Source organism: Podarcis tiliguerta (assembly GCF_965153285.1).
Source record: "Podarcis tiliguerta genome assembly, chromosome: 2".
NCBI lineage: Eukaryota > Metazoa > Chordata > Lepidosauria > Squamata > Lacertidae > Podarcis > Podarcis tiliguerta.
The window spans coordinates 17,804,643-17,816,273 of record NC_139535.1 but is presented as its reverse complement, the minus strand read 5'-3'; the positions used below and the strand labels follow the sequence as shown (position 1 = coordinate 17,816,273).

The following is an 11,631-nucleotide window of genomic DNA, read 5'->3' as shown; positions in this document are numbered from 1 at the left end:
TACCCTTTCCGTGTCCCTGTTTGTTTGTCTTGACATTCCCTATTCCTTCTTCCTTTGCTGAAATAATTTTTACAAAACCCCTGGGGGCTCACCCAAATGAAATATGCTGTGCCTGCTATGCAAGTGAGGAGTGTGTGTGTGAGAGGGGGGGAGGGAGGGAGGGAGAGGGAGAGGGAGAAGTCTCCCTAGTCTGCCCCCTTCCATAAAACCACAAGGAAAGTCCTTCTGGCCCTTTTAGCTGAGCATCCTATTCTCACAATGCCCCCCCCCCCCCATGTCTGTGAGGAACCCATAAGCAGAACCTGAGCACGGAACAGATGAATCTTCTGCTCCTTTGTTGTCCAGTAGATGCGTGGGAACATTCATCATCACCATCATCCTCAATATTATCAAATACGTCCAGCTGTGAGGCATGAAGGCCACTCCCGGCAAGGCCCTTTCCAACTGGCCCAGGGGGCAGGGCCCACACTCACCCAGACATACTAAGAGGCTCCTCATGAGGTCAGAAGAACATCACCCAGCTATGGTTTTATTGATTTATTGATTTAATATGTGGTACATCCCTTTGAGGTTTTTATTTAAAATATAAAGAGGTATAGAAATTAAAAATACATCCATCCATACTGTCCATGAAAGCATTTCAGCATCTTCAGATGGTGAGTGGTAGGAAGTTTTCACATTTGAACTGCAACAAAGTTTGGTAACAATTAAAATAATGGTTTCAGGGCCAAATTCCCTCAGGGTGGAGCTAGCGGAGTATTTATCCATTGAGAGTAGAAATGCTGGATTGGAAATGTGCCAGGTGAGAAATACTGGTTCTGGTTGGAATGTTTCAGAATCAAAAGGCAGATATATATTTCCTGCTTCTGGAAATCGGGAGGCTGTGGAGCTAAGCAAACATTTCGCTGTAAATGTACGTTGGGAAATTTTCAGAGACATTCACGTTGCTTTATCAGGGAGCATGAATTGGTTTGTTTAGGTTTTGGAATTTTAAAAATCAAGCATGTCAAAAGGAAGCAAAGGCTCATGTAATTCTGCAGCCATGAATATAGGTCATGGCATTCCTAACCCTTCTTTTTTATTATAAAAAGATTGTGAACATTTCTCATTAATTAAGAAGGCATTTCTCTTTTTCTTAAAGAATGGAAGGGAAATCATTTTTGTGGTAGAGTATGAATTGCCACCCCTTTGAAACTGGGGAGTTATAACAGTAGTAATTATTGTAAAAAATTAATTAACACAAAAGAGGCCTCACAGTTTTTCATCCGAGCCTTGGGAATTCATTTTCATTTTAAGAAACTAAACTTTGCTCCCTTCTTGCTGTTGTAAACAGAAGCGGTTGACACAGGTATGTAATTCTGAACATTTGTAGAAGTCATAGTTATTCTGTATTGCATGCAACTCTGTAGCCCCATGGAAATCAATGGACCTCAGTTAGTCATGGCCATTCATTTCAACAGATCTACTCTGAGTAGAACTAAAATGGCATGCAATGTCTTGCCACATGATGGTCCATCATGCTGATTCATGATAACACCAATTTACTTGTACTTAAAAACCTTGCAAGCTTATGGAAAATAGGAAAAATATATTCCAACAGGAAAATGTATGTATTTATTTAGCGTATGCATATTCCTTTTAGTTATTTTTTTATCCTGCCATACCCTCCAGGATTCAATAAAGAGAAACAGATATTTTTATAAACCAGATTTCATTTGAAAGTCAGGCTTGGCACTACACATATTATTTATTCCCACATTCTCCCTGTGTGGCACTTTAAAATGTACATCGGATAAAACATTCTGCTGGAAACAATTTACTACAGGACTCATGGTTTTGCAGCTGTAAAGCAACTGAGCTACAACAGCCTGGCATTGGTATTCTTTAGCTGTATCATTGACACCGCGCTTAACACCTGCTATCCATGTCCTTTCATTTCAAACAGGAATATTTACAAACAGAGTATTCCATTCTCATGCTTAGGCTGAGTTTAGGCAGCATAGGGAGTTTTGTGTCTCTCTAAAGCATGTTAAGCTTTGAAATATGACCTATTATTGTGCATTCATTTATTACATATTGAGTTTGTCCTTTCCTTTAACAGCCTGCTGGATAGGTTAGAGTAAGGCAGAAGCCGCCAACCTGATGCCATCCAGATGTTGGAGCTATAGAACCCATCATCCCTGAGAACGGGCCAGAATCTATAACCCTGCTCCAGATAAGCTGAGAAAGGGGTAGTGCTATGGACCTGGAGGGACAGGAACATGGTCCTTCCACTGGTTGCATGTTAGAGATTTCCCTCCTATAGCGGTGAATCTGGATCCCAAGGGACCCATTTCCACTGAAAAAGAATTGCAATGGGCTTCACAGAAACAACAATGGGAAAGTCCGCAGCCAAAGTCCTAGGAATTAGCGATATGAATGGAGAAGTTGGGGCTAGATCAACCTTAAACACCCTATTTCCTTTCTCTTCTAAAAAAGAAGGTTGGCTGGGTTTTTAGGAGTTATCCTACCATTTTCCAAGCATTTCTGCACCTTTTGTGGTGAGGGGAGGGGGACGGGGTAGCACAAAATACAGTAGTAAAATTCATGTCAAGTTGCTCTTTTGGGGGGTTGCTTTTCATCATCTGGAATGAATTAATCCATTTTCCATTACTTTCTATGGGAAAGCACAGGTTGGTTTAAGTTCGCTTTGGTTTAAGACCAGACTTCTGGAACAGATTAAGGTTGTAAACCAATGACCCCTGTAGTGAGAATCTGGATGCATCCAGAGAGACTTCTAACATATTGGGCAGTATCCAACATTGAAGCTCTGCCTGCAAAATGGAGTTCCATGCATTCAGTAGAACTTCCTCTTCCCTCCAGCTCCCCCATTGAATCCTCAAAATCTCAACTGGAGGGTTGGAAACCCCCAAACATATTTTGGGGACTCTTGGAGGAGAGAAGAGGAAAAGAAGTCTTGTTGCACAGGCAGAACTAAGTGTGAGGAGCATTAGACACAATCCATTCTATTAAAAACTGCTCTCTTTTTGTTGTTTATGTTATGTGTATTCAACCCTACAGTTTGGCACACCACTTCTCACAAGTCTTCTGCTTAAGTCTTCAGGCAAGTGAAGGAGGAATGGGAGAAGGGAATATGTCATGGACCGTGTTCCTTCTGGTTGGACTTCAGCATCAAAGGTCACCTATGGTTTTCCTTGGTGTGATCCTCTTCATGTTCATAGTAGCTCTGGTGGGGAACAGCCTCCTTCTTTTTCTGATCAAGACAGACTCTGGTCTGCAGACCCCAATGTATTTTTTCCTCAGCCAACTAGCCTTCATGGACCTCTGCCAAGTTCTCACCATTGTTCCCAAAATGACGGTGGATTTTGTAACCCAGAACTACAGCATTTCACTCTATGGATGTTTTGTACAGATTTCTGTCACAATGCTCATGGGAGGGGCAGAGTGCTTCATCCTGGCAACCATGTCATATGACAGGTATGTGGCTATCTGCAGGCCGCTGCAATATCCGGTTCTCATGAGGAGCAAAATCTGCAACATCATGTCAGTTGCTGCCTGGTTTTGGTCCTCTGTACAGGCCTTGATCTGTTCCTTTTATGTACTGTCTATTCCCTACTGCAAGTCCAATGTGATCAGACACTACATGTGTGATTACCCAGCCCTTGTTCAGTTGTCTTGCTCTGACAATTTTGCATTTGATATAACAGAATACGTTGGTAGTTTCGTGATCTTTTTCATCCCCATCTCAATCATCCTGGCTTCCTACATAGCCATCCTACTTCAAGTTCTCAGAGCACGTTTCTCTGGAAGTAGCCACAAGGCCTTGGGGACCTGCTTGTCCCATCTGTGTGTGGTGGGGATCTTCTACGTTACGGCCATTTTGACGTACATGACACCTGCCGCTTCCTATTCAGCACAAAGGGCCATGATAAACGCTGTGTTTTGTACCATTGTGCCTGCCATGATGAACCCTTTCATATACAGCCTGAGGAACCGGGACGTCTTAGCAGCACTGAGAAAGCTCTTTGCAAGATGCGCACTGTGTCAATGATTTCACCAAGAAACAGAAGGGCAGGTACTCTTCCTTTGGAATTTATGCAAGGGCTGAAATTTAGCTGGAGGGAACTTAAGGTGAGAGATGCAAATTTTGTCTAAGGGCGCTTCAAATGGGTGTATTATTTTGGTTTTCATGCTACTCATGTGTGAACAGTCTGCAAACCAAAATGGGACCTATTTGCAATACCTTAATGTACTGTTTGCATTATTAAGCCCCCATCTGGAAGCACTCTAACTTTCATTATTGCTGTATGATTGGTGACCACAGCATAAAATGTACCCCAATATTCATACTGTAGCTTTGTTTCTGAATGAATGTTACTTCCTTTGGTTTAATAATATATACTACAGCTTCAAGCAAGACAATGTGTCCCTGCTGGGGCTGAGCTCCTAAATGGAGATGATAACAACATAATGTACAGGTATAACGTGTAATCTGAAGTGTTTTGAATGGCCTAAAATGTTGTATGAATTCTAAGTATTATCATTCCCCGGTCTCACAAAAAAATATTTTTTTGCAATAAACTTCAGTGAAGGGGCCAGGCTGGAAGACTTCCAGCGATAGGGAAGTCTTCATTGTTCCTGGATCCCTTAGAGGTTAGGTGCTGTGCTGTAGTTTGAGAAGCCACCAGGCCTTAGGGAACCTGCTTGCCCAATTTGTGTGTCGTGGTACTCTGCTATGGAGCATCTATTTGGAGATAGATGGTGTTGATTACTATAGCACCTACAATGACAAATACTTTCCTATATGTCTAGAGGAACTGGGATATGCTAGCAGGACTGAGAAAATTCTTTGTAAAATATCACATGGTATAAATGATTTTATAGGACACCGTGCAGAGAGAGTCCTGGTCAAACCACATTGATTTTCCCCACCGTGATGTTTCTCCCAGTGGCGTAGCGTGGGGGGTGCAGGGGGGGGCGGCTGCACCGGGCGCAACATCTGGGGGTTAGGGGGCGCAAATCCACGGGTTAGGGGATGCAAATTACTTGCCTTGCCCAGGGTGCTGACAACCCACGCTATGCCACTGGTTTCTCCTACTTATTGTAGGACAGATTGCTATGGATTGACAGTGCACGGGCTCACATGATCATATTGTCATTCTGTTCTGACCAGTCAGCTCTGGTTCCTGTCTTGAACCAGACAGGTTGCAACATGATGATGATGCTCTTATTATTTGTATGCCATCCTTTATAATCACATCTGTGAGTACTTGCCTGCTAGCTCTCCTGCTTTCATCCCAACATCAACAGATTCATGGAGGATTAGACTATCAGTGGCTTCCAGCCACAATGTTGTACCTCCAGTGCTGGAGGTCTCTGAATATCATTATTGGGAATCACAAGTGGGCTTAGAAGTACACAGGGGGTGTGCTGGGGGTGTCCAGGCATACCCTGATGTTAAAAAGGATGTGGGTCAAGGGAAGCAGACAAAGAGAGATGCAGGCAGAAGAAATGGAATGGAATGGATCTGGAAAGGACTTGGAGCCTCTGCCTGTGTCTGTCTCTGGAAGTGGCAGTGGCAGTGGGAATGAGAGCGATTGGCTCCACTAGCTGCCCCTGCAGATCCATTCCAGCCTTTTTCTTCTGCCTGTGTCTGTTTCTGTCTCCATCCTCACTCCACTGGCCACCTTTCGTGGAGAGAGATCTGAAGGGGATAGGGGCTGTTTTTTTATGGTCCGTAAGCAAGGAAATAGGGATGCGGGTGGTGCTGTGGGTTAAACCACAGAGCCTAGGACTCAGTGGTTTGAATCCCCACTACAGGGTGAGCTCCCGTTGCTCGGTCCCAGCTCCTGCCAATCTAGGAGTTCGAAAGCACATCAAAGTGCAAGTAGATAAATAGGTACCGCTCTGGCGGGAAGGTAAACGGCGTTTCCGTGCGTTGCTCTGGTTCGCCAGAAGCGGCTTAGTCATGCTGGCCACATGACCCAGAAGCTGTACGCTGGCTCCCTCGGCCAATAAAGTGAGATGAGCGCCGCAACCCCAGAGTCAGTCACGACTGGACCAAATGGTCAGGGGTCCCTTTACCTTTTAAGCAAGGAAGTGGAGAAGCCATTCCACCCTTGGACTTCCATAAGTGCCCTGCATCTGGTCAGTTTGGCATGAGTCTTTTTCTCTGCTGAAAAAGCTCCTGTTTTGGCTTCTTGACTGCTCTTGTGGTTTTTCCTCTTTACCTCTCTCTTGTCCCTATTTGTTTGTCTTGTCATTCCCTGCCCCTTCTTCCTTTGCTGAAATAGTTTTTTACAACATCCCTGGGTGCACACCCTAATGAAACGTGCTGTGCGTGCCTATGCAAATGGGGAGAGTGCTGACCGCACAGGCACAGCTTTGGGGTTTCCCACAGGCATCTTATTGGGCACTGTAAGAGCAAGAAGCTGGACCAGATGAGCCACTGGCCTGACCCAGCAGGCTGCACATGTTCTGAATATTGGCAATGTGTTGCTCGTGATTGACAGGACCTTTGGAAGGCAGTTACAGTCTACTAGAGTCAATCAGAATCCATTATTGAGGGAACTGAGCAGTGACGGCTGTTGCCCATTCAGACTGTCTGGGAAGAAGGCAGGAGGGCAAACAGCCAGAGCCAATGAGAGGCAGAGCAACCACTTCTAGTTTAGTTTTCATACGTTGTGCGGATGCCTGATGATCGTCTTCCAAAGCAACTACAGTGGTACCTCGGGTTAAGTACTTAATTCGTTCCGGAGGTCTGTTCTTAACCTGAAACTGTTCTTAACCTGAAGCACCACTTTAGCTAATGGGGCCTCCTGCTGCTGCCGTGCCATTGCCATGCGATGTCTGTTCTCATCCTGAAGCAAATTTCTTAACCTGACGTACTATTTCTGGGTAAGCGGAGTCCGTAACCTGAAGCGTATGTAACCTAAGGTACCACTGTACTCTATTCCAAACTTTAAAATGGAAAGCGTAATGCTGGTGGTCAACAAAAGAGGTTTAAAGACTCTCTCAAGGCAGTTTTTTAAAAAATGTAGTATGAACACCAACAATTGGGAAACACTTGCCTGTGAGCACTCCAATTGGAGAACAGCCTTTACCAAAGGCATCATGGGCTTTGAAGACACACGAACTTAGGACACAAGGGAGAAGCGTGCTAAGAGGAAGGCACGCTTGGCAAATCCACATCATGATCAATTCCCACCCAGAAACCAATGTCCCCACTGTGGAAGGACGTGTGGATCCAGAATTGGCCTCCACAGTCACTTACAGACTCATCGTTAAAACCATGTTTATGGAAGATGATCTTACTCGGCTACGAGTGATTGCCAAAGAAGAAGAAGATTTCCTTCTAAGTTCTACAAGGGCAACACTGAGACTTAAGGAACAGGTTGAGATTGGATGAGGGCAGACTGGAGTTGCAGGGGCAAGGGCCCATTGACATTAATGGACCACTCTTCACAATGGAAGTGAGGCTAGATATAGTAAGCTGAGAAAGAGATACAGATTTAAAGCTAGGCTAAATTGTGAATTCGTAGTGATGTGCTGGGTGAAAGACTGAGATAAAGCATCTCACCTCTTTTTGAAAGATGCTGTAATCTGGGGACAAGACACTCACTGGAGTTTCCTCTTGACTCCAGTTGGCCAGTGGGCACCTTCTTCCTACCTCCCATGTATTCTTCCAAGGGACATTCTGTGGAATAGTGGTAGTGGAATGGTACCACCCCCATATTGAGACCTTGCTCAATAATTTCCCCGCTCCACTGCCAAATGTACCTTGGAATAGGGAATTGGGGTGAGGGAGAAATCATGACCTGTGTGCCCCCCCCCCCCCCAAAAAAATCACTGGAATCACTGAAATCCCCAAACCCAATTTTGTAGCCTCCCAGACCAAGGCATAGAATTTTAAGAGCTTTATTCTCAATATATGCATTGCAGGGAGTTGGACTAGATGTCCCTCAGGATCCCTTCCAACTTTAGAATTCTATGATTGATGTATTACAGGGACTGCTAGTGTGGTGTAGTGGTTAAGAGTGGTAGTCTCGTAATCTGGGGAACCAGGTTCGCTTCCCTGCTCCTCCACATGCAGCTGCTGGGTGACCTTGGGCCAGTCACACTTCCTTGAAGTCTCTCAGCCCCACTCACCTCACAGAGTGTTTGTTCTGGGGGAGGAAGGGAAAGGAGAATGTTAGTCGCTTTGAGACTCCTTAAAGGGAGTGAAAGGCGGGATATCAAATCCAAACTCTTCTTCTCTTCTTCTTCTAATAGGAGGACCTTTTTATTATTCAGTTTCTCAATAATTATTTACAATGTGGGTTTTTTTTTGAAAAATAAATATATTAAATGTTTTTGTTGTTTCTGTCTTGTTGCAGTACTGCATTACCTCTTTCTATTTTTTTGTAATTTACATCTTAATACTTTCTTGTCAACAAATAAAGTTAGTTTTAAACCACTTAGCAGTTTCAGCAGTCTTCTGTCACTTCTGCCCGTCTGCTTCTTATTGGTGGAAGATAACTCTGATTCAGTTCTCCCAAATTCATACTTTCCTAAGCAGCACACAAACAAATATACTTCCAGCTTTCAAATTTTGCAGTTGTCCAGACTTTACAATACAGTTCTCCAGCCCAAAAAATGTTAAAAAATGCATTTGATAGGGTTAGGTGTGCATGAGCGTGCTTATATTGTAGAAAGAAGCACATAGAAATGCATCACTATAGGGGAAACTGCTCTGCAAACTGGTTAGGGGAAAATGCATACAGCAACAGGATTAGGAGAAATTCAGATTCGAATGCTAATGAATTTTAACAATACCTTTTAAAAAGCCACCCAGTTGTAAACTGATGTGGAAATGTGGAGAGCTGAACTTAAAACTGGAAAAATGAGAAACTGAGTTAAACTGAAATGAACCAATTCACCTATGCCTAGTTAGTTATTTCCAGTTATGTTTAAGAGTTCTGCTGGTTCTGAGGATAACATCATGGATAGTTTCTTTTTCCTGTCCAATTATTTACACAATGTGCATTTTGCACAAAGTCTCCTCAAAGCTGCTAGAACATCGCGGTTCCTCAGGCTGTATATGAAAGGGTTCAACATAGCAGGGACAATGGTAGTAAACACTGAGTTGATCATGGACTTTTCCGCTGTATAGGGGGTCATGTACGTAAACATGGCCATTGAATAGAAGATCCCCACCACACACAAATGGGACAAGCAGGTGCCCAGAGCCTTGTGGCTACTTCCTGAGGAGCGTGCTCTGAGGACTTGGAGTAGGATGGCTATGTAGGAAGCCAGGATGATTGAGATGGGGATGAGAAGGACCATGAAATTACCAAAGTATGTTGATCTCACAAATGCAGAATTGTCAGAGCAGGACAATTGTATAAGCGCTGGGTAATCACACAGGTAATGGTTAATCACATTGGACTTGCAGTAGGGAAGAGGCAGCACATAGAGGGAACAGCTCAGAGCCTGGAACGCAGACCACAACCAGGCAGCGACTGACATAATGTTGCAGATTTTGCTCCTCATGAGGACCGGATATTGCAGCGGCCTGCAGATAGCCACATACCTGTCATAGGACATGGTCGCCAGGATGAGGCACTCTGCCCCTCCCAAGAGCAGCGTGACAGAAATCTGGGTGATGCATCCAGAGAGCGAAATGGTGTAGCTGTGGGTTACGAAATCCACCGTCATTTTGGGAACGATGGAGAGAACTTGGCAGAGGTCCATGAAGGCTAGTTGGCTGAGGAAAAAGTACATTGGGGTCTGTAGACCGGAGCTCATTTTAATTAAGAACAGAAGGAGGCTGTTTCCAAGGAGGGCGACAAGGGACATGAAGAGGATGACACCAAGGAAAAGGGTGGGTGACTTTTGATGCTGAAGTCCAACAAGAACAAACTCCGTCCACGATGTTTTATTCTCACCCCCCATTCCTTCTTCATTTGTCTGGATTTTAGCTGAATAAGATACAAGGAGAGAAAAGCTGGGGATAGAAGTCACATAGTACTTTGAGAGAATTGTAGGTAAACAACCATTAATATTGTAACTGGGGTGGGTGGGAACCCAGGATTTCTAAATAAATTATGCCATCTTATGTTATCAGTGTTTTTTTGTAGGTAGGCTACATGACCCAATTGGATGTGTGTGAGATTCATGATATACAAACAAAGAGGTCTTTTAAAAGAGCTGAAGTCCTCCTGTTTGTAGCCAATTAATCCAGCTCTGGTTCCCTCTTTCAAGAAGCTTATCATTAATATATTCCCCTTTTTTATTTTATTGGTTATCATTTTATCATTTTAGATTTCTGCCTTAACCAACATAAAAGATACCTTATTAACAATAAATCAAATGCAAAGTGGATAGAAGGGGCAGGGAAAGCCATGAATGATATATGAGATTAAAAGATGCTAATTTTCACAGATAAAATAATTTAAAATAAAAGGGCTTTCCATGCAACACCAGTTGCTATATCAGAGAGGAGAACCCACATCACAGTGCCCAGATGGGATACAGGATGTTTTGATTTGTTTTTTCAAATAAAGAATGGATTTCCGATTAACTTCTGAGTAAACTGTGGCTGTTTATGGCGTGAAAGGTGCTGTGAAAGATTTGCCCAGCGCACTTCCGACCAGAGTTGAAATACAGTCTGTTAGTGAAGCGTGAGGAAATCAGCCCTGAGTCTTGATTGATGAGCAACACACGATTGTTCTAGGAAGATTACTTTTATTGCATGTCATTAAGCTTAGCGATTGCTATTTACAGAGACTGCTGTGGATCCCCACAGCAGCAGAACTGATTACATCCTCTCAGTAGATTAAAACCAAAACTCTCTCTCAGTCACTCTCACATAACGCACTGTGCATGTCCATGATGTCACTGTCTTATATTTGCACCAGTGCAAACAATCTAGCTTCACAGCCAGAGTTTCATCTTACATGCAGAAACTCGTGAAGACAGTTTTCTGAAAACGAATGACTAATACCCCCAACATAAACGTGACTCCTAAATGGAGTATATGTGTAGCTGTCACACCAACAACTGGGAAACACTGGCCTGCGAGCGCTCCAATTGGAGAACAGCCTTTACCAAACGTGCCATGGGCTTTGAAGACACTCGAACTCAGGACGAAAGGGAGAAATGTGCTAAGAGGAAGGCACGCTTGGCAAATCCACACCGTGATCAGCTCCCGCCAGGAAACCTATGTCCCCACTGCGGAAGGACGTGTGGATCCAGAATTGGCCTCCACAGTCACTTACGGACTCACTGTGGAAGATAACCTTACTCAGCTATGACTGATTTCTCCCCTGCATCCTGAGTTCTAGTGTCTTATGGTGTCACTCACAGACAGACAAACAGACAGACAGACACACACACATTATCAGTAGTGATATATATATCACTTTATAGTACTTTATAGTGATATTTATATATCTATATTCCTTTGGTCTCTCTTTGCCTGTTTAAGATTCTCTTGCAAAGGATTTTCTTTATGAAAATTTGTGTTGTCACCAAAGAACAATACAAAACAGAAAACGAAAGAAGAAGAATTAGATTGCAATGACAATGACAAAAGAGTCACATACCTGTGTTTAATGCATGTGTTTGCAACAGCAAGCAGAAAGACAACTT

The 11,631-nt window shown here is 43.6% G+C and overlaps 4 protein-coding genes across 6 annotated transcripts in view; 2 read left to right on the top strand and 2 right to left on the bottom strand.

Annotated features, from left to right (window-relative positions):
* LOC310670490 (E3 ubiquitin-protein ligase TRIM7-like) overlaps positions 1-11,631 on the bottom strand; it is a 329,122-nt gene that overhangs the window by 188,140 nt on the left and 129,351 nt on the right. The gene's annotated exons all lie outside the window — the stretch shown is intronic.
* LOC310670789 (olfactory receptor 2D3-like) overlaps positions 1-11,631 on the top strand; it is a gene marked incomplete at its 3' end in the record, with an annotated part of 126,299 nt that overhangs the window by 84,127 nt on the left and 30,541 nt on the right. The window lies entirely within an intron of this gene.
* On the top strand, positions 3,425-4,051 carry LOC310672948 (olfactory receptor 2AK2-like; the record flags this gene model as incomplete). The annotated part of the gene is made up of 1 exon (XM_083430631.1): positions 3,425-4,051. One exon carries the CDS (start codon positions 3,425-3,427, stop codon positions 4,049-4,051), a length of 627 nt encoding a protein of 208 aa, XP_083286757.1.
* LOC310672947 (olfactory receptor 2AK2-like) lies at positions 9,007-9,732 on the bottom strand (the record flags this gene model as incomplete). Its single annotated transcript, XM_083430630.1, has 1 exon — positions 9,007-9,732. One exon carries the CDS (start codon positions 9,730-9,732, stop codon positions 9,007-9,009), a length of 726 nt encoding a protein of 241 aa, XP_083286756.1.